This window comes from Tachypleus tridentatus, chromosome 13 (genome assembly GCF_004210375.1).
Source record: "Tachypleus tridentatus isolate NWPU-2018 chromosome 13, ASM421037v1, whole genome shotgun sequence".
Taxonomy (NCBI): domain Eukaryota; kingdom Metazoa; phylum Arthropoda; class Merostomata; order Xiphosura; family Limulidae; genus Tachypleus; species Tachypleus tridentatus.
Window position 1 is genome coordinate 33,857,406 of NC_134837.1, and position 26,626 is coordinate 33,884,031.

The window sequence follows — 26,626 nt, forward strand, 5'->3', positions numbered from 1 at the left end:
GAGGTTTAGGTTTCACTGTTCATGACCAGATGGTTAGGGCGTTTAACTCATAATCTGAAGGTCGCGGGTTCGAGACCCCATCACACTGGACAAATTTGCCCTTTCAGACGTAGAGGCGTTATATGTAACGGTCACTTCCACTATTCGTAGGTAAACGAGTGGCATCAGAGTTGGCGGTGATGACTATTATTGTAAAGTTTATTCATTGTTAAAATACATTTTGGGTGATATCTGTGATGCACCAACCGTAAATGTCTAATTCAATGTTTTAACACTGTAAGCCCTCAAGCTTACCAATACGCCAGGGTTGGAAGAGCATTTTTTGGATAATATTCAAGGTTCTGTTTTCAATGGTCTAAAAGAAAGACACTCGCACAAACGAACATAAATATGTAAGTAACATTTTAGTTATTAGTCGTATTAAATTAACATCCAACTGCAACGCCCCCTACAATTCTGTACCCGTTCATACTCTTGTCCCTGAGGCATGCTTCCAGCAACGGTCACTTGCAAACTCTCTCCTTCTTAAGCTGAAGATGATCTAGGAAGGTCGAAACGTTGTTCTTTCCTTATCAATAAAAGTGTTAATACCCATACCAGCTGTTCTGAGATACAAAGTACAGATTAGTTTTACAAAGTATCTTTATTCTTTAACAAATATGTACAATTTCTAAAACATATAAAGTAATACAGGAAAGATATTTAATTTAATTTAGTTACACAGGATAACATAAAAGTTACTACTGAATGCAGTACCTCACATTCTTTTTCATTCAGTACAGTACGAAATTCTCATGCTGATCCTCAGTCTTGTAAAGTTTATGATATGAGATAATTTATGAAAGAAGCCAAAATATAGAAGAGAATGAAAATGATGCTGCTGTAAATGAAAATTTTGCTAATATTTGAGAATGTGAATGAAGAACAATTTCTCAATCTGTTAACATTAAGGAAAGAACTGTACGGTTGCACTGATGATGTAGATGCTGAAAAAAACAAAAACAAAACTAGATTAACAGAAACTGTTTTAGCAAAACAACGAAATCTTTGAACAAAATGTTACAGATGTCTAATCTTTGATTAAAAATATTCTGTAATAATTTCCATTTCATCAAAGCTAACCAAGCACCCGGGTGTTAATAACCATTATCACAGTAATTAAATTGATTCTTTTTTTTGTCTCCAAATAATAGATCAGTCCGATAATAATTCACTTTACACAATTATATTGCCGTTCTTGAAATAAATTCAGTTATACCAAATAGTTGTAATTGGATTGCTGATTAACCACATTGTAACGTGTAAAATAACATTTGCGAGTTTTAAGTTATTGAAATTAATTACCTGAACGTACTTAAAAAAAACAAAAACAGTCACTACAAGGAAACCATCCAGTCAGCAGGGCCCGCTACTAACAGTGTTTTGTACGTGTGTTTGAAAATAATAACTGTATTCACTCTCCCACAGTATGGAGCTTGTTTAGTGGAATTTCAAACTTAGATCTTTCGATTTCACATCTCGTCACACTAACGTTTAGGCCATGACCGACTCACAATGTATTACATAAACTATAAGGATATTTAAAATTATCTTACCGATTTTATGTGTCAGAGTTCTGTTCTTCCGCTTCGTAATATTGTAAGCTTTACTTGTTCTGGGTTTCATTATAAGTATCTCTGCTGTTTGAACAAGGGAATACCCACCGTTGTACCATAGGTTTCTTTTTGTTTTCAGGAAGATAGCTATATATTCCTGTAGTTGACTGTTTATTGGTACACAGTCAACAGTGGCTGATTGAACTGTATAATTTCCAAAGTGCAAAATATTTTTCATGTTTTCTAGTTCAGTATAGCTGCACTCTAATTCAGAGTGCGTTGTATAGAAAGTTGAAACGTGATGATTTGATCTTTCACAACCGTACGGTTCTTCGACTTGATGGATTTCAGCTTTTGTTTCAAATGTAAATGATCTTTCATAAATTGAAGAGACACTGTTACGCCACAAGCGTTTTTCAAAAAAGATCAACTTATATTTTTCATATTTCTGTGGTGAACTAACCGTGGTTATTTCGACCTGAAAATAAGTTCTCTCAGTCTCTTCTCTGAAGTTTTCAAATTCTGCTACTTCGACTAGATCTATCTCTTCGCCTTCTTCTACATCTGTACCGTAGCTTTCATTTTCTTCATTTCTTCCAGTGCAGCTATAAAATAAATTAGTAAAAGTATTTTGTTTGTTTGTTTGGAATTAAGGTCAAAGCTACACAATGGGCTACCTGTGTTGTGCCCATCACGAATATCGTAACCCGTATTTTGGCGTTTTGAGCTTTCAGACTTACTACTGAGTCATTTGGGCATGAGACTAATATTACGTATGTAAAAAAATAATTTAGTAAAAATCAACAACAGCTAAACAAAACAAAAAAAGATGGAATAAATATAAATGTAAATGTACATTTATTAATGTAAGTTGGTTAATAGATGGAAATCTAATTTTGTCCACAATGCATATTGTTATTTTTTTCCCTTTGATATAAACATGTGGAAAATTAAAGAAGTGACTGCTTTTAATCACATATGTCCCCTGTGGGACAGAGGTAAGTCTTTGGATTCACAACGGTGAGATCAGGGGTTCCATTACCCTCGGTGGATACAGCAGATAGCCCGATGTGGATTTGTTATAAGAAAAACATGTACACACGCACACATAATCATGGGCCCAGCATGGTCAAGTGGTTACGGCACTCGACTTCTAATCTTAGGGTCGCGGGTTTGAATCCCCGTCACACCACATATGCTCGCCCCTTTTAGACGTGGGGCGTTATAATGTACGGCCAATCCCACTATTCATTAATAAAAGAGTAATACAAAAGTTGGCGGTGGATGGTGATTACTAGCTGCCTTCCCTCTAGTCTTACACTGCTAAATTAGGGACGGCTAGCGCAGATAGCCTTCGAGTAGCTTTGCGCGAAATTAAAACAAAACAAAACACACATAATAATGTATATAAATGGCCCGGCATGGCGAAGTGAGTTAAGGCGTTCCACTCGTAACCTGAAAGCTGCACCAAACATGCTCGCCCTTTCAGCCGTGGGGGCGTTATTATGTAAGGGTAAATCCAACTATTCTTTAACCACTAGGTAAAAAAGTAGCCTAAGAGTTGGCGGTGGGTGGTGATGACTATCTGGCTTCCCTTTAGTGTTACAGTGCTAAATTAGGGACAGCTAGCGCAGATTGCCCATGAGTAGCTTTGAGCGAAATTAAAAAGAACAACAAACAAAACAAATGTATAAAAATATGAAAAAAAAACGAAATTTAAATATATTAGTCTTATTGAAAGATGTTGGTTAGGGCATCTATTAATTCCTCATATTATTGCCCTCTTTAATATGTTAACAAAATTTTATAAAGTGTATTGGTCTGCTCCAAAAACGTTAGTACAGTACCACCATATTGACACAGCAAACTTATAGACACAGAAATTAGATAAACCGAGCACGGTAATTTCATTCGAAAAAGAAAATAAGAATACCCTAATGCTATTACTGATGTTTCCTTTAAGCTTGTATCAGACAAAATATGTAGAGGTGTAACAAGAAATGACTGTTGCATTTAATACAAAATACTGTTTCACGTAATTACAATAATAAAATCTTTTTTGATAGTTATCATCGTCCACTGTTTTCTAATGACTCTTGCAGTAATATTTTGTATTAAATTATTAAACTATGCGATAAACTTTGAATTGTGAAAATAAATGTTAATATATAATAATAATATGTGTAATAATAACAAGAAAGGCATAATTAAGCAATAGGGTTATCTCGCAAATGAAGGCTTAGGGAGTATCTACGCACTTTAGATCACATAAAAAACCACATACCAAACACCTAAACAATTTTTGAAACTTTTTCCTCATATATTTTCCTATTTTTCCCATATTTAAATAAAATTAGTAAACTGCTCGCAAGTAATCGCCTTTTCAATGATAAAAGTAAAATTCTGTTGTCATAGTAATACCGAATTGTAATACTATTACAACAATATCTTACAGTGACGCTTAAACAAACCCTTAACAATGTTGTCTATTTAGTAACGGATAATCGAATTACATATTTAAAAACTTGAAACAATACTTTCTTCTCGGCGTACGTAGTATCTTGATCTGGGTAGCTTTAAGTAAGAATTATATCTTTCACGTGCTACAATATCACAATGATGTAACTGAAATCAACAATATTTAAGAGAGAAGAGCAAAAATAATAATAAATATAAATACACACTTGCATATTTGTTAATGTAAGGTTTTTGTTTTTTGATAAAGATTGTTTATTTTTTTGAATTTCGCTCAAAGCTACTCGAGGGCTGGCTTTCTGCGCTAGCCGTCCATAATTTAGTAATGTAAGATTAGAGGGACGGCAGCTAGTCATCACCACCCACTGCCAACTCTTAGGCTACTCATTTACCAACGAACAGTGGGATTGACCGCACGTTATAACGTCCTCCCCCCCACGGCTGAAATTCTAGAGAATCTGATAAAATAAGCTTTGCAAAATTGTTTAGTGAAATACGACATCACAAAAGGAGCCAATACAGACTCACTAAACAAAAATCTTGGCTTACTCATTCGTTGATGTTTTATTTTAATGATGTTTTTCACAATTTGTATGTTGGAAAAAAATATGTACTAAGATTTTCACAAGGCTTCTGATATGGAACTACATAGAACTTTTTATTTTTAATAACACCATACACAGCTAAAATTACATTACATTTTTACATACAAAAAAAAGTGATATCATAATGAAAGTATTGTGTGCAAAAAAACATTTATTTCATCAGTACTTAAATTTTAGATGATATATGCTAAATAAAAAGTATGGTCATTACTTACGTAAAATGTTACATGTGTGTATGTATGGGTCAATAATATAAATGTCTCTAACTTCTCTGTGCTGTATTATCAAGAGAATACAAACCTAAGTTCATAAAAGACAAACTATGCTTCAGTTAACCCTTAAACAGCATGTTGAAGATAGCAACATCAATTAATGATGGCAGCTGTTTAAGGGTTAAAACAATTTATTTTTCTAACAGGGTAACTGGCTTATGAAATTAGTTTCCTTTACCTGGAGTGGATGCTAACACTATACAAGAGTTTTAGATGGGACTCAATGACTTTATGAAAATTAAATGATTTAAATTTTTACTTTTCTTAAGGGTGGATGTGCAAGTACAGTCTTGTGAAGGACAAAATGATTCTCCTGCTGTATACATGTTATTATAACCTAATGAGAGAATGATTATTGGTCTTTTACCAAGCTGAATGTATGTACCATTTTAAACATCTACAGACTGAGTTACAAATTAGAAAAAGTTTATAACAATTTCCATACATTAGATTAAGCATGAAAATAATATAATACTATTTTTATCAGAAAATTATGAACCTGTTTGATTTTAAAACATTTTTAGCAGAAAATTAAATACATAAGTAGGAAATTAAAGTATAATGTTGAATACTAAAATAGAATTTTAAACAAAAGTTGGGATTTTTTTATGCTGTACAAAAATAAATATTTATCATATGACAAAGCTTATAAGAGGACATTTTGACAAGTAAAATACGATGATGCATATCATAAAAGCAATGTAAACAAGTTTTGGTTTATATTTATTAACATGCCATTTTCATCTTTAGCTACCATATTCCACCTATTGTGTAAACAATTTCCCAATATCTCATCTAACAAATCAATCTCCGACTTAAAGATATTTATGTACTTTATAAAGCTATATCTCTTGAACGTTTAGTAGTTCAGTAGGTAATGAATTATTTATAAATAACACTATGATCTCACTTCATTCATTCTTTCCCAGATACATTTACAACTTTTGGTTTTGATCACTCATGTCATTATTTCTTCTTTCCGGTGTAAAAACAATTGTAGATAATATCGTCATTATTCAAGTCTAAATACATCGTTCCATACAGTTAATTATTTCTGTACTTTTACTTTAAAACAATAAACTTTATATCGACTAAGAAAAATTACACTGCATGCAAGGTGTACTTGAGACTAATATACATTCACTTGAAGTTTGAACCGTTGAACTTGCTTCAAATACTTACACTGCAATATAACTTCATAAGTCAATACTGACAATAATATTACTAACTTTTATTATTACCGATTGACATATACTAAAGTAGTATTTTTACAATATATGTAGATTTACAATACGACCATACTTTATGTAAATATCACACTATACCTTCACATTACGCAATTCAACTCGTAACGATATTCCAGTTTCTGTTTGCGCCCAGTGAACAAACGGACTTAAAACTGAAGACGTCATGATTAACAACTCCTTCAACCCTACTGCCATCTCACATTTAAAGGTATTAAACTTATAAACAGCTCTTTATCAGACCAAAATCCCATTGGGCTATCTGCTGTGCTTACCATGGAGAATCGAGCCTCGAATTTTAGCTTTGAAAATACGTAAATGTACAGCTACCACATCAGTGGGGTTATTTCATTTAATATAGAATATTTCAATTTAGCTTATTTTTAAATAATAGTTCAGTTTATTAATTTAACATTAAGAGAAATGTAGACAAAAAAAAGAAAATAAAATATTAAAAATGCATTAGATTCAAGCTTGATTTATGTTTTAGGAAAGAAATCTAGAAGTAAAATTTTAAAAATAAATGATTACTAAAACCATCCCAGCTATGAAATTCCACAAGAGTTAAAATTTACATAGGAAAAAAGGTCACGTTCATTATTGACAGATAGGCTTCCGAAGCACTTTAGTTTTTGTTACTGGAACATAAGAGATATTGGGTAAATGGCACTGAATATAACAACTATTTGTAACTATTTTCTCTCCATCGATCAACAACTGCTGGTTTGTTTGTTTTTGAATTTCGCGCAAAGCTACACGAGGACTATCTGCGTTAGCCGTCCATAGTTTAGCAGTGTAAGACTAGAGAAAAGGCAGCTACTCATCGCCAACTCTTTTACCAAGGAATAGTGGGATTGATCGTGACATTATAACACCCCCACAGGAAAAAGGGTGATAATGTTTGGTGTGACGGAGATTCGAACGTAGGACCCTAATATTACGACTGGAGTGCTTTAACCACTTGGTCATGCCGGGCCTTTCAGTGGAATATGATAAGACTATTCAATATTGGTAGCAACTCTTAATATTCACGTGATTCAGCAACTATAAAAGAAGCTTATTTTGGTAATATTTTGTTGCTACGTAAAATATAATCAACATCGATAATAAGTAAATAAAGTACTTTTGAAAGTAATATGCTCCAGGAAAGGATTATTTTTGATGTTTCTACTTCATTTTTATAACATTTTAAACATAGACGACACTACTGTCAAAATAGTATATTTATTTTCGGTATTTAACAAAAGTAATAAAATTGACAATTCTCAAGGGTATTACGGATTTTTACTTCAACTTAACATTTCAGAAATTGTTCACTTTAGAGTCCAAAGTTCTCTTTCGTAACACTTACGAGTTCAGATGCAAATAAATAAATCCAACGCTCTGGTGAGATATGCCTATTATAAGAAAACCTTTCTTAAAAACCACGATTCCTTTAATGAGTGATGGCTAGCTTTATCCCGAAAATTTACATGGAATAGTGTATATGTATGTATTTTTAGAGCAAAGTCACATCGGGCTATCTGCTGTGTTCACTGAGGGGAATCTAACCCCTGATTTTAGCGTTGTAAATCCGTGGGCTTGCCGCTGTACCAGCAGGAGACTACAAGGAAAAAAACGACATTTATCATGGACACAAAATACGTATTTTAGAGTGTACTACTTATAAATTTTTCTTTTGAAATGCCAGTCATATTTTAATAAGTAATACTAACACGAAATTTTGATTGACTTTATATTTTACTTTATAAACATGCGTTTATATCAATGTCAAAACAAAAGTAAATAAATTGCAGTTTTACTTACCAGGGACGCTGAGCTATGTGGCCGATCATGTATTGTAACGTTATATGTGAATAGGACTACAGTGATCTTGTGGTTTAATGAACTATCAGTATATGAAAACACTATATATATATATATATGTATATTTACTTCACTGACAAGTACCAGTGAATTCAATAAATAAATGCATATTACTTTTAATCCCACAGTTTGTGGACTCGGCAATAAAAACAGCAATTACTTTGAAAATAACAATTTTGCTTTAGCACAAAACTATATTGGATTATCCGCTCTCTGTCCACACTTGGAAAACGAGCTCAGGATTTTATAGTTTGCAAGTCCATTGATCCACTGGATGACAACAGACGCGAATTTATGTATAAATCGTTTATGGAGGTTTGAAAACCTCACTTCAACAGTTTGTTAGTGATCAACTTCGGACGCAAAACTACACAATGCTTTCATGAAATACAAGCATCCACAATGGTTCAGCAATGAGGCTGAAGGTTTTTTACGCTAAAAACTTGGTTTCTCATAGTCGTAGTAACCACAGTACAGATAGCCTATTGCGTAGTTTATGCTCAACTACAATAATATTTTGAACCGTAGTAAGGAGTGTTAATTACTATTGAATATTTTTCAAAAGTTATAAAATTACAGCTTTAATATTAAAGCCATTGTCCATCATGTGTGTGAAAAAGATAGAAATACTTATTACTTTTGGGTGATTTTTTTTGGTTGTTAAAAAGTTTCCCTTTTTATTATTTATTTTTTTTAAGTCATTAAAACGGAATCTGTTACAAATACATCTTACATTCGAAAGTATTCGAAATAACATATTTTTCCTGGTACTTAGTAAAGGTGAAGAAAAAAAAACTTACAGTTATTAACGGTATTATTAATTTTTTTTTTATGCTTGAACTTACCGTTACATAGTCGTTTACTCGATGGCCCAGATCTCTTTTACGTGAAGCTTAAGACTTCTGACGCAAATAAGTAAATCCAATACTCACACGTTTGGTAGTTAAAAGTGGCGTGTGGATTATACACGTATGCGTCTTACAATAAAATTAATGAAATATGAATGACAAAACCGATTATTGTCTCTAGTTCCTTATTACTTCAAATCGTAGCTATTGTTATTTAATCTTTTATAATTTTCATTTTGCTTCAGAGGAGGGTGGGAAGGGAAAGTCTCCCCTCTGATGATTACAGAATGCAATTAATCCTATAGCTGCACGCGGTTACACTAAGTAATGAAAAGGAAAAACAAATGGAGGTGTTGAAATAAGATTGTTTTTTACTGCACCAATAAATTAATCTAAGTTGTTTTGTTCTGAATTTTAGTACATAATGATCACGCAAAGGCCTAAGTTTGTGATAACATCGAAGGTAGACCCAAGAAATCATGCAATTTCTCTTCTCATTTATACGCAATGCATACGTTTGTTGAAATACAAAATTAATTCGAAGGTTATCACGCAGAAGATGACGCTGATTTCATTCAACCGCATGTCGTTGTATTAAATTGGAACGTACTGACGAAGGTCTGTGAATGTATATCATTTCTTGTGTGAAACATGAATGTATAGGAACTGTAGACAGAACCACTGACCGTTAAGGTGTAGCACGTTTCTAAAAAATTTAATACGTGGGTTGAACGTACAGTTTTGTTCGATTTTTTAAAATTGTTTTATTTGGATGGTTTTAATCATTAAAATACATTTCTTCTAATATATTAATAAAACTTATTAACATATAAACACATTTTATTCCTTCCTCTATACTACAAAATATTTTTCTGTAACGATAAATCATAATTATGAACAGTGTCGACACATCAACATTATGCCTAATTAAAAGGTTTACATTCGCAATACAGGGTCTATTGTGATAAATAGTTACTTCAAAGTATTAAACGTAATCTTAACAAACACATTTTATCGTTTTGACGACATTAACTTGGTGTTGTGGAAAAACACCTTTTGTTACTTTCACTTTGGGGCTAAATACACTTTAAGATGGTCCGGCATGGCCAAGCGCGTAAGGCGTGCGACTCGTAATCTGAGGGTCGCGAGTTCGCGCCCGCGTCGCGTTAAACATGCTCGCCCTCCCAGCCGTGGGGGTGTATAATGTGACGGTCAATCCCACTATTCGTTGGTAAAAGAGTAGCCCAAGAGTTGGCGGTAGGTGGTGATGACTAGCTGCCTTCCCTCTAGTCTTACACTGCTAAATTAGGGACGGATATCACAGATAGCCCTCGAGTAGCTTTGTGCGAAATTCAAAACAAAACAAACAAAACACTTTAAGAGTGTCGGTCAAATTCCATTATTCGGTCGGATAAAAGTAACCTAAGACTTGGCTGAAGATGGTGTTGATTGCTTTTTGTCTAGTCCATCTAGTTCGAGATTATCTAGTTCGAAAGGTTAGATCAGAAGGCTTTGGACAGAAAACAACAAAAAGATAATTTTTCGTTTTGAAGAAGAGAACTTGTTTAAAACTTTGGGTTACAAAAATATTTTTTGTCTGGACATTGTCATCTGGTATAGGTGGAATGGATGAGTAGAACATATCGAAGGTTGCAAGGTCAGGTTCATAAGTCGGCAACGTGCAATTAAGATGTATGTATAGATTTGTATATTATGTCTATTTTCTTATAGGAAAGCCACATGGAACTACCTGCTGTGTCCACTGAGGTGAATCAAACCCCTGATTTTAGTATTGTAAATCTCAAGACTTACCATTGTCCCACCGAGGGGCTGTATATTGTTAGTTTCAGTGTTAAATAATAGTTTTCTCAAGCAGTTGGATCACCGAGAATTTAAATGCGGAAGGGGCAAAACCTGAAATAATGTAAACTGATGAACATCAAAGAATAGAGGTCTTCTCTTGGCATTTTAGGACGATCTATAAAATTTAAGCTTAAATATAGCATTTATGACGGGAAAATATCGCATTTCTATAGCTTAGGTGCGACGCTTTGTCCTGTATCGTAGGGTGAACAATGCTGAATATCTTAATTAAACTAAAATGGCGTTCACTGAAACAGTTGTAGCGGTATTTCACCATTATAAGTGTGCACTCAGCACACAGTATTTGTTTTCTTTTCTGCAGTGTTACTTAACAACTGGCACGACATGGCCAAGCGCGTTAAGGCATACGACTCGTAATTGGAGGGTTGCGGGTTCGCATCCCCGTCGCGCCAAACATGCTTGTCCTTTTAGCCGTGGGGGCGTTATAATGTTACAGTCAATCCCACTTTTCGTTGGTAAAAGAGTAGCCCAAGAGTTGGCAGTGGGTGGTGATGACTAGCTGCCTTTCATCTAGTTTTACACTGCTAAATTAGGGACGGCTAGCGCAGATAGCCCTCGTGTAGCTTTGTGCAAAATTCAAAACAAACAAACAAACAATACTGCTTAACAACTTCTAGACTCCCTCTACTATCTTCAGTGTAGCTTTGTTTACTGATACAATAACGACACCGTCTTTCTATTATTTTAAAATTTATATCCACCTGAAACTCTTAAAGCTGAAGTGTCACGAACATGTAAGTTTTAACTTTAATTAATCAAACCTGTCGTACCAGAGAATACTAGAATTAGTAAAAGCAAGAATGTTAATTACGATAATAATTCTTATTATTTTAATCTATTTATTTATAGAAATCTATATGGATTTTGGAGGTTATTTAAACTAAATTCTTATTTCAATAATTTCGAAGGAATTACTATAAGAATTATTCGTGCAATATAATAATCTGTGATGACGAGAAAACCTTGTAGAGAAAATTATATATTTAAAAATAGCTGGAATGGATAGAGGAAGCACTAATAAAGGAGAGAACAACGTTTCGACCTTCTGCGGTCATCGTGGACCTGACGATGACCAAAGAAGGTCGAAACGTTGTTCCCTCCTCTACTTGTGCTTCCTCTATCCATACCAGTCGTTTTTAAACATTAAACATAATATTCGTGCAAAAGCAAAATTAAAAAAAATACAACTAACAATTAGATTATTATTAAATTTTAGAGATTGAAAAAGAGTGTAGAGAAGTAGCATGAACTTTGAAATGAAACATAGTTTATTGATTTTTGTTTTAACATTCATGTTTTAAAAATAGCGCACATTTTCAGGAACTAATATCACCTGTAATCAAAAGATGGCAGCACTAATGTAAGTGACGTGTACACGACAGGTTGAAAATCACGAGACAAACACAAGTTTGACGATTACACGTTTTTAAGCTTTTCTATATACATCATATTCGTGGATTTGTAAATTTATTCTTGTATACTAATAATCTTATACACAAAATATGTATATAAAATTGTAAGTTTATATTATAATAAACTTTACACTATGTATGCACGCACACACACACACACATGTATATATATATAGACAGCTAAAGATCTACATGATTTCGAGTATAAGATATAATATGCTTGTACAATGTATATCAGTGGTGGCCAAACTTGCTTAATGTAAAAACCACATACGATAAACTTCAGATATTTGAGAGCCACAAGATATGAACATATATTAACACACGTTTACATTGTAACATGTACATTTGTTACATAAATGTTATGTAAACATTAATAAATACATGTATGTAATAATATTTATTCATGTATGTAGTTTTTAAACTGTTAATTTGTAATAGTTTTAATAATCACAAAGTATAATACACTGCTGGCCAAAATCTTAAGGCCAATAAACATAAAGAAAAATATGCATTTTTCGTTGTTAGACTCAACCACTTATTTGAGTAGAGCTTCGAAAGATAAAAATAAGAAAAAGGGAAAAATAAATATAAAAACCTTTTAGCATTTAATAGGGAAAGTGTGAACACTTTGAAATTAGCTTAAATACTAGCTGGTAAAAAATTTCAAACCATACCAAAAATGAAGTCCTAGACAGGGTAGAAAATGCCCAACAAGATGTCTCAGTAGTGAGTTGCACGGCCGTCATTGCGAATAACTACAAACATTCGCTTTGGCATGGTTAATATAAGCGTTTGCAGAAGGCTGGCTGTAATGTTATTCCAAGTGGTGAGATGGCTTCACGAAGATCATGCACTGTTTGGAATTGACGTCCATTCCTATAGACTTCCCTTGTCTTCCACCCCCAAACATTTTCAATGGGGTTCAGTTCGGGCGAACACACTGGATAGTCCAAAATAATCACGTTATTTGCCATGAAAATGTCCTTTGTCTTGCGGACATTGTGGATTGCAGCGTTGTCCTACTGAAAGATCCAGTCATTTCAACACAAGCGAGGGCATTCAGTCAATAAGGATGCTCTCTCCAACATGCCAGTGTAGCCAGCTTCTGTTTGATGCCCCTGTATAACCAGAAGCTCCATTGTTCCATGGAAGGAGAAAGCACCCCAGATCATGATGGAACCTACTCCACTGTGTCGTGTAGAAAATGTTTCTGGTAAGATATCCTTATCGTGCCAGTAACATTGAAAGCCATCTGGACCATCCAGATTAAATTTTTTCTCATAAGAGGACAAAACCTTCTTCCACTTTTCTACGTCCCATGTTTGGTGCTTCTCGGCAAAGCTTAACCGAGTTGTTTCGTGGTGTGGAAGGAGGCGTAGCCTTTGAAAACATTTACGATTTTTAAAGCCTTTCTCTCGTATATGCCGTCTTATTGTTCTTGAACTGCATTCTGTGTCTGTAAGAGCCTTAATCTGGTTCGACGATCGGTTGGTGTCTTGCCAGACAACCCATCGAATCCTCTTGCTCAACGCCGGCGAAATTTTCTTGGGCCGACCACTTAAAATTCTCGTACCGTATCCCTCAGGGTCTTTTAAGAAATTTTTAACAGTAGTTTTACTACGCCCAATCTCACCAGCGATCGCACGTTGAGAGAGACCTTGCTTTTGCAGCTCGACAATTCTGCCACGTTCGAACTCTGTCAACTTTTTATCCTTTGCCATGTTTTTACCCAATGTAACATAGGAGATATCAGTGGGAAATGTTAACAACGCCAATGCTTGAACACAAATGACTAAATTTCGTTACGTGTTTACCAATTAACGCTTCGTTTCAGTATGATCTTAAACTTTTGACCAGCTAGTATTTAGGCTAATTTCATAGTGTTCACATTTTTCCTATTAAATGCTAAATAAGTTTTTATTTTTATTTTCCCTTTTCTTATTCTCATCTGTTGAAGCTCTACTCAAATAAGTAGTTGAGTCTAACAACGTAAAATGCATATTTTCTCTTTATGTTCATTGGCCTCAAGATTTTGGCCAGCAGTGTATACACACACACACACAGATATATATATATATCAAATGTTTTCAAAATACTGGCTGATTATCGTTTTAACTATATTGAGCGTATTAATACGGTAATGAACTATAGAAACATATAAGAAAAATATGCAAATTTACATATCATTGACATTAAATGAGACTGCCAAAAATAAAAATAAAAGTGGTAAAAACGGATGATATTTTAATGATGTTTATTAGTCTTAGTAAATATTTGGTCAAAACATAAAGGAAAATATGTTAAACAATAACATTAGAGATATTTTAACCAGATATCACCTTACAAAATTTTAGTCTTATCATAATATTCTTTTGATACATACAAACATTGATAAATTATCAGGCTATTCACTGCTAGTAGAGGTCTTGCAAGTTTCCATCGTGGTTGTGAGTCATTGAAATTTCGGCTGATATGTTGTCAAGACTGTGCGAATTTGTTCCGTAAGGTTTTGATTTGTAAGGATTGCACGATGCTTCGACTTCACAAACTTTATTAGAGAGTTCAGTGATTCACAGCAGTATGTTGTTCTGAAAACTGAGATGAGTCGCACACTGGTTTTCTTCAGTTCAGGATATTTTATTTCTGTAACTTGCTCCCGGAACTCAATTGTAGAATGGGATTTATGGATCATCTTTAGACCCAGGTCCTCCTGTAGTTCTATTAGTTATATTTCCACAGCAGATGATTCTGTAACCAAAGGATCGAGAATTGGACAACCATCATTGATCACAATGAATGGATTTACAAGAAAGGCGAAGCAGGACTTCAGATTCTGCAAGTCCTCAAAAGAATGGTCACTTTTAGACGCCCTACCGAGCTTTGGTAAAAGAATAAAGAAATACTTTGGACTACTAAAATTCACCTTAATATGATATTGGTATCCTGAGAAATTCACACTGAGAAATTTATATCGAAAAAAAAAAAAAGACTTATTGTGATAACTTCCAATACTACAGTTTGTGTGTGTGTATGTGTGGGGTGAGGTAAGTGATGTTCTTTGACATGCATGAAAATAAGAATGCATAAGAAAACAACTACACCATATTTGTGAAATATTGGACTTGCTGAAGTGATTTTCAATTTTATTTCCTTGGTTTTGGATATTCTATGTTTCATAAAGGTTTTAATTGTTAACGAAATATTTTGTGAATGTATAATTTTATACAATTAAAATGTGTTTCAATACTATATTTAGGTCTTTGTGTTTTCCGTAGAATTGGAAATTTAAGCAAGCTCATTCTGTATTACGATAAATGCTCAGTACTAATTGTGCACTGCCATGTCCCCCTCCCCCCCAGTGGCACAGTGGCATGTTTGCGCACTTACAACGCAAGAAAACGGGTTTCAATACCTGTAGTAGGCAGAACACAGATGGCCCATTGTAGTTTGTGCTAAAATACAAAACAGTCAAAGGAAAAAAAATAAAGCTATAAACCGGGTTTCGATACCCGTGGTGGGCAGCACACAGATAGCCCATTGTGCATATTTGTGCTTAATTTGATACAATATAAGAATATAAGAACAAGTGTGGATGAATTCGATCTTAACTTGAAAAACGTGTTATACATAATTCGCATTGAATTTGGTTTCATCTTATTTATTCGCTCGACATGGTCAGGTAGTTAAGGCGCTCGACTCGTAATTTGAAGGTCACAGGTTCAACTCCCGTCACATTAAACATACTCGCCCTTTCAGCCATGGGAGCGTTATGTGACGGTCAATTCCACTATTCGTTGATAAAAGAGTAGTCCAAGAATTGGCGGTGGGTGGTGGTGACTGACTGCCTTCCCTCTAGTCTTACATTGCTAAATTAGTGATGGCTATAGCAGATAACCCTCGTGTAGCTTTGCGCGAAATAAAAAACAAACATCTTATTCTGTTTTTCTCTTACTTTATAGATGCAAATGATGACCTTTACCCTTTTACTTGTTATTTAACTTGCAGGATTTATTATAAGTTTATTCACACAATTAAATGTACATCTCTTAACGGAAACGAGCGTAGACCAGTGGTTCATGTCCCACTCTCTCAAATTCGTCTTCACGAATTAGTATTATAATAATGACGGTAAAGTCCTGTCAATCAAAACTGCCGGTGGGTGTTGTTGACCAGCTGCTTTTCTTTTGTTTTTTTATTCAAAATTAAAGATAGTCGTCGCAGATAACTTTTGTGTAGTTTTGTACGAATGTACAAGTGTCTCGTAAAATACAGAAACAAACGAAAAAACATGTTTAGTAACCATAATCAAAATACAGAAACACACCAACAGACGTATTTAGTGACCATAAACAAACTATAGAAACAAACCAACAGACATATTTAGTGACCATAAACAAAATACTGAAACAAACCAACAGACGTATTTAGTGACCATAAACAAAGTGTAGAAACAAACCAACAGACATATTTTGTGACCATAAACAAAATATAGAAACAAACCAACAAACATATTTAGTGACCATAAACAAAGTATAGAAACAAACCAACAGACATATTTAGCAACCATAAACAAAATATAGAAACAAACCAACAGACATATTTAGTGACCAATAACAAAATGTAGAAACAAACCAACAAACATATTTAGTGACCATAAACAAAGTATAGAAACAAACCAACAGACATATTTAGCAACCATAATTCCATCCATACTGCAACACCAGCGTTAGAAAATATCTGTGAAATATTTTAAACAAATATGCAATGTGACCGAGAGTAGAAATAGCCTAGTTCCCTTTGTTTTTATAGATATGACCAATGTACTGGTCATACTTCTTCCGGTCATAAGGAAATTCACGTGGTGGGTGAGTGGGGAATGTATGATATATCCCTAGAGAAATATTTATTTTTCATTGCATCTGCAGTTGTACAACGTGTTACACAAAGAACACATATATTGTGTGACCAAGGTAAACAAATATCACGTGGTTAATCCTTTTAACAGTAAACTTACAGAAAAATACGAGGTCTGTGAAGATGCTGACAAGGACACTTGAAAGGAGGAACATGTTTTCAAAAGCTTACAAGGACCTTAGGTCTCTCGGGGGAACCGTGAACACATAATAACTCAGTCACAAGTTTAGAATTACGTTCTCGAAAGCTTAGAAAATTTATCAGCACTAGTCCAGAGACTGTACTTTCCTAACATCACACCGTGCCCCATATAGTTCAAATGATGTTGTTTATATTTATAGTACTTTTGGTATATACTCTGTTTATTCTTTAACACTCTGAAAGTCCACATTCCAGGCGTCGGAGATGAAAGTGATAGAAATATAACCCTTCTCTCAACAGACGTACCAGTCAGCAAAGAAAAACAAACGACATGGTAAAACTTATGGTAAAAGTTGGTTATTTTCAGTACATTAATCCTACATAGATGTAAAGAATGGTATAATAATAAAATAATATATTAATAATAAAAGGTTTTATGCTAATAATTTCCGCCCTTGGATTACATAAGCAGACTCAATTTCAGACGCTTTATTTGTTTATAATCAACAGCCAGTTATTTTTCTTCTATGATCAATGAGTATATTTGAGACATCAAAATACAACTAATATATTATCTGTAGTTTGTATACTATAAGACATGAAAATATATTATGCATCTACATTTGTAAGTCATCGTTTTGAAGATGTAACTATTTTGATATTTTGAAATACAAATGATATAGTTTAATGTCATATGTACGTCTTCAGTTTGACGTGTATTTATTTTCATTACACATAGAAAAAGTACAGAATCGACGTTTTGATTCGTTCCGGTTTCACTATACCGCTGAACGAAACACTAGTGTTCGTACTCCATATTTCAGTTTAAAAGCACTAGCTTCTTTTAACAGATTTACTTATTTCTTTATTACATATATGATAATAAATCTTAAGAACGTCAGCTTCTCAGAAAATCACGACACACTTGTAATCATTTAATTTCTGTCATTCTGTAGACAAAAGAAAAAAAAACACATCAGTGCGTCGTTGACACGAAAATCTATCAGATGACGTCATGGATTATAAGATGTTTATTGGAGTTAAAGTAACGAAAACTCAGTGTTAACGACGTCAGACAGCGGGATATAACTTCGCTTGTAGTATTTTCCTTCGAGCAGTAGAGTGTTATTGGCTGTGACATGATAATTATGGCTAACTCAGGCCGTCAATTAGACAAGGTCTGGAGAGAGTTGGTTTAACTTCAGTTTTAATGGCAACTTGACACGAAATCAATCAATTAATCGTCTTATCTATCTCTATTAACCAGCAGATCGATGATGTCTTTGCACACAAATACAAACTATTTTTACTGAAAATATCTTTTGTACAGAAACAACTGCATATCAACGTACAAAGAAACTGCTTATAGCAGCACAGTTTGTAGGAATCTCAAGATTAAATATAGTACAAAGGTACTCAGTCCTGGTACATATAATACAAAGGTACTCGATTTTCGCACAAAGGATAAAATATGTGGAAGGGCTGGTGTAAAAAATTTGTTTACAGTTGAAATGAAACAGACAAGAAACGCTGTTGAATTCTGTCTAAAAAAACAAACAAAAATTTGTTTAACGAAAATAAGAAAATCAAATATCACAGGTGATTATCATTCAAGAGGAAGGACGTTTGCTTTATATACATGAAAACAAGTAAAAACGGTTTAGTTGAGAACAATTACACGACCAGCAGCTACGGCAGGTGAGATATACATCACTACAGTAATTGTTAGATCTCTCTCACAGCAGATAACGGTTTCTCTCGTCGGAGGGCGATGTGTTTATTTCGCCCCAGAAGCGTCAAATCAACATTCACAGCACACATTCTACCTCTGTAGCGGACTAATCAGAAGTCTATGCACCGGAAAAAGGACATATCTCTGCTTCATATAGCAGTAGTTCTGTATGCGATATGTAAAGTACGCGAGAAAGCAACGTAACTGTTCAATGAAAGGCAAGTTCCTTGACTGGAGGGCCTGTGGAACGAAACAGCACAGGCCGAATTTAGCACAAAATTTCAATCCGATTTTTTGATATTTCAAAATAAAAAATAGAAAACATTAAAACATTCTGTAGATATGATACATACTTTACATTAGAGTGCTTAAGTAATAAGCTAATATAATAATTAGTAGTCAAAAGGAAAAGTTTTATTGATGGTAGAACATAGTACATGTTTAAGACCAATGTTCTGTCAAAATTTTGGAATAATTGAAATCCTAAAGAGTGTTTATAATTATACATAAGCATACCCGTTAGTAGACAAATCCCACTATTTATAGAGCTGGATTAAGGACTTGGGGTAGGGGACTCAGGGAAAATATTTTTCTCTGTGTGTGTGTGTGAGGGGGGTAGTCCTAAGAAGTAAACTTCATAACTAATTCAAGTACAGCTCAATATACTATTTACAAACTACAGTTTGAGCCATATATATATAATGTACAAAATCCTATTCCTAATCTGGCCTTATGTAGTTTCAGTGGGCTTACAACGCTAAAAATTGAATTTCGATACCTACAGTTGGCAGGTCATAGATAGCACATTGTACATCTTTTGTGCTTTACAACAAACAAGCAGACTAACTCAGTAATAAACTTTAATCCATGAACAAACATAAAGGAATGACGACTCCGACCGTACGTAAACGTATTTGTTAATCTTCTGAAACAATTAAATATTCGACAGTAAACAGTTACTGTTTATATGGATTTGTTTAATATATACGTGAGCTTATCTGTTAGCGTACTCATGTCGTGTAAGAGCCAACAGTGGACAACTGTGGTTTATAGGGGTTTGGTTAATATATACGTGAGCGTATCTGTTAGCGTACTGATGTCGTGTAAGATTGTTTGTTTGTTTGTTTTTGAATTTCGCGCAAAGTTATTCGAGGGCTATCTCTGCTAGCCGTCCCTAATTTAGCAGTGTAAGAAGTCAGCTAGTGATCACCACCCACCGCCAACTCTTGAGCTACTCTTTTACCAACGAATAGTGGGATTGACCGTCACATTATAACACCCCCACGGCTGAAAGGGCAAGCATGTTTGGCGCGACGGAGATGCAAACCCGCGACCCTCAGATTACGAGTCGCACGCCTTAACACGCTTGGCCATTCCGGGCCTGTCGTGTAAGATCCGACAGTAAACAACTGTGGTTTGTAAGGATTTGGTTAATATATACTTGTTAGTCTACTGATACAGGATAAGAATTGTAAGTAAGAAATGCTCTTTTGGAGGTTTACGTGTTCTGAACGGGGGTTAAGAAGAAAATTGTTCTTATGTTTCAACGATTTTTTTCAACTTTAAAAAGTGTATCTAATTCTCTATGGCGGCAGCGCAATAGTGTTTGTTATAGATAAACATAGGTGTAATAGATAAATTAAAAACAATCCGAGCGAGGAAAAAGAATCATTAATATGGATAAGAACGGGATTTTCCGGTTAAGTGGTACACACATCTTTAAATTTGAGGTTGAAGCGTATAGATAAAGGCATACATGAATAAATACATAACTTATTTTTCATTAAACCGTATGTGAAATATAATGGCGAACGAGCTGATCCAGTGGACAAGGATAGGGAATTGAGGTAAAACCAGGTCTTCAGTGAAGACGTCAGTTAATTAAATATCTCCATTTTAGTTCCAGGAGCAAATAATTAACCGTGGAATAAATATCTTTAACGTGTGCAAGCGTTCTCGAGAACCTATTTAAAATAAAGATTCATTATTTGTTAGATGGACGGTATTTTCTCAGCAGATAAAAACACAGCCTTAAAAAGAAGTTCTCACATAGATTCATGTTAAACTAAGTATGTAGATACATACTTGTTTATATCTAAAACAGAGTGTAGCCTACCTTCATAAGGTTTTTTAAAGATTTAGACCAATCAACGAAGTCGAAAAACCAACTAGTGTCGAACACTCATACATGAGTTGTGTTTGGTTTGAATTTCACGCAAGGCTACAGGAAAGCTATTTGCGCTAGCCTTTCCTAATTTAGCAGTGTAAGATTAGAGGGAAGGCAGTTTGTTATCACCCCTTCCCCGCCAACTCTTAGGCTACTCTTTCATCAACGAATGGTGTGAATGACCGAAACATTATAACGCCCCCACGGCTGAATGTGCGAGAATGTTTGGTGTGACGGAGATTTGAACTAGCGATTCTTAAATAGCGGGTCGAGCGCTCTAACCACTTGGACATGCCGGGGTCCTAAGCAACGAGAACATTAAACACTTGTTATTATAAGATAGTGTAGGATTCACGCAGCGTGTACTTCACCCATGGTTAACTTCTTAAAAGACCCACGCAACCAATCGATGTTCACAGCCAAGTACCGAAAGCTGATTTAGTGACTGAGACTATCTTATTTCTCTTTTGCTTTATGATACTATCTACTTATCTAAATCCGATATTTGGAAATCCAAATAAACGTTATAAAATAAAACATTACGAAAATAATCCACATTTCTGTGTATATAGAGTTGCTATGTAAATTTATTTAGATATAATGCTCTAATTAAGCAGGCGAATATTTTCCATCTGGCAGAGCTTTGGATTCGGCAGATGGCGAGCTAACTTATAGTCTGTCCGATATCATAAAATATCACTCCCCTACTTCAAGTTGTGGATGCATTACATGATCGACAGTGAATGCCCTAGCGATGTGACAAGCTGATTTCCCTCTAGTTAGCACTTTAAATTTAGGTACGGTGGTAGATAGTCGTAGTAAAGTTTTCCTATTATTAATCCGCCTTCGTAGAAGGGATATAAACATGAATACATCGTATTTTTAAAACAGAACTTGTTAATAACATTACATAGCAATAAAATATACACAACTAATTACAATATTCGTATTATAATAAACTGTCCAGAAGAATACGAATGAGACAGTAAACACTTAACATGAAACATTACTGTAACTTCTCTTACAGTACACATTCCTGTAGATCCTCACTCGCCAAATAACAAGACACGGAACAATCACATAAAATATTACTGCAATTTCTTACACAGTACGTATACCTGTAGACCCTCACTCACCAAATGGCCATGATTCATGTAAAGATTACAAAACTCTGATAGCTTGTATTTGAACTTGAACCATAGGAAATCAAAATACATTTTATTTTTAAGTAGAGCTTTAAAGAACTTTACAAAACGTGGCTGTACATCACGTGCAAAAACCTTAGCACGTGAAAAATATTCCATAATTTGTTACCAAACACGTACAAAAGCGGAACAGCTTGTTATGATGCCAACCCAAACCAGGTAAATATCCAACCAAAGCCACCAATCGTTTCTCTTGATCCAATATAGACGACGCAAAACCATCTTCAACAAATTAAACACTAAAGCCCACAAATACAAATCCTAATTCTTAATAGTTCATCGAGTTTAAAAGCGCCTTTGTAATTTTTCATACTTGTATATTCTTTTTGTGTGCGTGTTTCTGCCGTTGAAGCTCTTTGCTTTGTTTACCCCTTGATAATAAACTCCACAATCTTCTCGGCGGCGTTTATCTTGACACCCCTGTGATGGATGCCCTGGGGCTTTGAGTGAATAGTGCCGAGATAAGCGAGTTGATGGCTCGTCAGTGTAGCAGGAGTATGCGAGAAATATGCTCATCAGGAAGTTCTTCATATTTTGAATAGACAACTTTTAGTATGCCTGGCTGATGTAGTCCTTGTTTGTAACTACTACGAACCAAGACGTCTGAATGAAAGTTAGTGTGTACATCGCATTCAAGTGCTGGAACTTAACTGGATAACATACAGCCGCCTTGAAATATCGAGGGCTGTGCTCGATTCTTACGGCAACTTACATGCTTCAAAGAAAGTAACTTCTTCAAGCATGTGGTACCTGCAAAGTGGGTCTTCAAGAGCTAGAAATCGTGAGATATTCAGTGGAGACGCACAAACGACCTCTCAGATTTTACTTGTTCGTCTTATACGAACTCACTTGTCACGAAGAATCAAAATAGATCGATGTTTCCATTACAAACTTTATCTATAGTTATCAGTTATTTTCACTTAACGAAAACTTAGATTCGCGATATTAATAGGATATTTAAAACGTTATTTGGAAAATTTTTCTTCCAAAGAATAGTCACTTTAATCCACTAAGCAAGTCTAGAATTTTCTAGAAAGCGGTTCGTGCGCTTGTTGTTGAATTTCGTGCAAAGCTACTTGGGACTGTCGCGCTAGCCGTCTTTAAATTAAAAATGATAGACCAGAGGGAAAGCAGCTAGTGAAACCACCCACCCGCATCTCTTGGATTACTATTTTTCAACAAATATAAGAATTGACTGTCACTTTATAATTTCCTTGCGGTTGAAAGGGAAAGCATATTCGGTGAGGGATTTCTATCCCGTGACCCACAAATCACAAGTTGTGTTTCCACTAGATCATAGCAGACTACCTTTCATCTGGTCAGCTAAGAAGATCTAAAATAATCTGAAGCAGTGGTTTCTAGAATTTTAGTCTGAAGTTACCTTGGTGTGAATAACAAACTTTGAGGATTTCCAACCTATAAAAATGCCCTAAAATGTGGTTTATCAATTTAAAAAAAAATAATTACTAAGGAGCGTTAATTATATTCATGAATTACGTTTTCTAGTAAATTCTATATTTGTTTAGGACCATGTTTTTCTTCAATTATCAGCATTCTTTGAAACAATGATTTTTTTTCCTACGAAGTGTTCAAAATACTAATGAGTCTTAATAACGTTGATTATTGTGTTGATTCTCTCTTCTCTTCTCCCCTAGTGTTAATATTAGTACTAAAAATATAAAATGAAATGTTTGTTTGTAACTAAGCACAAAGCTACACCATGGGCTGTCTGTGTCTGCCCATCAATGGTATCGAAATCCGGTTACTGGCGTTGTTAGTTCGCTGACACACAGTTTCAAGATTTTAATGCCTTTAATTTGCTTGAATGTGGAGTTCATGTCCAGTGGAGAGTCTGTGGAAAGTTTGTCAAGATATGTGGTCTAAGACTAGCCTTTCTACCCTATGGAGAAACCTGTTGCAATGAATTTGCTTAATCATGGCTGGTTAGCCTCAATATAATTATTTGCAAATTGTCAGGGTTAGGACAGTTAGAGGCTGGATATCTTTCGTAGCTCTGAATGTTACTGATTACGAAATAAAGAAGGTAGATTACTGAGTAGGACATAACAAACTATCTGTTCAAGAGGAAATGACTTGATACAGTTTAGAGTTTTGTATTGCACAACCCACAGAAAGAAACGTGAATTCCTTGGAAATAATTAAAGATAATGGGAGTGTGAAAAAAGTACATTCTTTTTTTTTTCAGGGGGTAGGCTACTGTGAATAAAGTAAGTCTGAATTTCTGTTCAGAAAAGAATGAGAAAATGGAGTGTTTAGGACCACAGACAAAAGAAAGTTTTTTGTTTATATACGGTTATGAGATAGTCAGAATGAGACACAGGAAAAACAAATCTACAAATAAATATTCACACTGAAATTGAAGTAGAAGAAGTCATTCATGGAAACCGATTACCATGTATAACAGTGATGTCAGACTGAAATGAAAGCAGGCGATGCACACTCACAATTACTAGCATACGAACGGCAACTCAAACGTAACCTTATTCCCATTTGAGATTAATTTCTGATACTCCGGAATGGGATAAAAAGCCGCACTTAAGAGCTAATTGTCACACAGCGTAGTGACATGGGCGTTCCGTAAGTCTACTTTGTGTCTTTGGTCCGGTGGGATTCGAGACTCATTTCTTAAGAGCTGAACAGGATATTCAAAGTAACGTAGCGGTGACAACATCGCCTGATAAAGAATGCAATAGTAAGCTGGTGTGTGGATATCGATTGAGTCAACAGTATAGCGAATCAAAATGACATTTTGATGACAAAAGCTCTCGATAACTGTTGTCTTTCACGTTTCTATTTCTTCTCATCTATTCAATCCTATTCTGTCGAAACACGTGATACTAGAAAAACAAACAATCTACCAGTGTCTTTTGATCTGTTACCATAGGTGCACAACGGAATACTTTTTGTATGTGTAGACAACCCTGGTTTGTAATGAAGTTATCTAATGGATTTGACTTGTGACGTGATGTCATTACAAAAGTGTGACAAGTCTCTCGTAGTTTTCACTGGTACTTATGCGGCATTTTAAAGATATTTAATACAATCTGGTTTGGTTTGAGTTTTTTGAATTTCGCACAAAGCTACACAAGGGCTATCTGCGCTAGCCGTCCCTAAGTTAGCAGCGTAAGATTAGAGGAGTGGCAGCTAGTCATTAGCACCCATCGCCAATTCTTGGGATACTCTTTTACCAACGAATAGTGGGATTGACGAGTATTATCTAGTGGATAAACTCAATTGTATCATTCGTCTTTCATGATTGTAACATAATCTCTTAAGATTTATAAATTCAGGTATAACTGCTCTCCAGTCATAGAATGCTGGTATATAAAATGCCGGTTCTCTGCCCAGGGCTGTATTAAGTTACGGACCGAAAGAGCACAGGATCCCTTAAAATTCTATAACACTAATGAACGCAATAAAAGCATGTTTTCTTAACAATTTAAACTTTTGTTCTGTTATAATCTCACTGGAGATGACATCGTGACTTCTTCTCTCGAATAAAGCAGACAGACGGTGAGGCGTAAATGTTCTAAAATTATGAACAATTAATATTTAAAGTAACAGTTTTAAATACTGATATAAGTATACACACAATGAAGGCCCGGGTCACCAAGGAATTTTAATGTGGCTTTGTTTCTACAATCAAATTTCAAGATTTTGAAAAGTGTTTCAGCTGCAAACGTACTAAAAATTGATGCACCATGGACCAAACGAGTAGTTGAACATACATACATAGCCTGGCTTAATGTTGACAAATTCAACCTAAGCTCCAAATATTTGATATTCAGTTCTATGGACAACTTACCCAGTAACTAGATCAATACATATGAATCTTGTACATGGTTTTGGAAGCTCTCAATCTCACTGGATAAACTTCTTTAATCTTGATTCAACTATTTCACAAAACGAATCAGAATATCAATAGTTTTTTGAGTATTAATAGATCTCTTTACGTGTTAATAAGGTTAAGTACCCTCTTCGTGATAATAAGGTTAAAGGTCTCTTTCCTATAAACATTTATTCCTACTTTCCTTGTGAGCCTATTCAATGCTAGGTAACATTTAGCTCTTGTTTTATCCGTTTTAAAGTTAGTGAAATATATGGATGGGAACATGAAGCAAATATCACCAATATTTTAACCGAATGTGCTAAGGTACTGACGACATGAACATTCTGCACATGGTAGTTAATAATACGTACAAAGTACAAACTTGATATCATGAGGTAGAACGACTATCAGAT

At 34.7% G+C, this 26,626-nt stretch overlaps 1 protein-coding gene across 1 annotated transcript; it reads right to left on the reverse strand.

Moving 5' to 3' along the window:
- Positions 1-695: 695 nt before the first annotated feature.
- Positions 696-8,026, reverse strand: LOC143236105 (uncharacterized). The gene is made up of 3 exons (XM_076474374.1): positions 7,998-8,026; positions 1,596-2,200; positions 696-986 (listed from the first exon to the last, which is right to left on the reverse strand). The coding sequence occupies exons 1-3, from the start codon at positions 8,024-8,026 to the stop codon at positions 820-822; spliced, it is 801 nt and encodes a 266-aa protein (XP_076330489.1). The 3' UTR covers positions 696-819.
- Positions 8,027-26,626: the final 18,600 nt, after the last annotated feature.

What these genes read in the sequence shown, in the direction of transcription:
- LOC143236105 (XM_076474374.1), bottom strand. Translation starts at nt 8,026, where the DNA reads ATGATCGGCCACATAGCTCAGCGTCCCTG. An exon ending in CACATAGCTCAGCGTCCCTG is followed by an intron (nt 2,201 to 7,997) that starts GTAAGTAAAACT and finishes TTTATTTTATAG; the next exon opens with CTGCACTGGAAGAAATGAAG. An exon ending in AACTCTGACACATAAAATCG is followed by an intron (nt 987 to 1,595) that starts GTAAGATAATTT and finishes TGTTTTTTTCAG; the next exon opens with CATCTACATCATCAGTGCAA.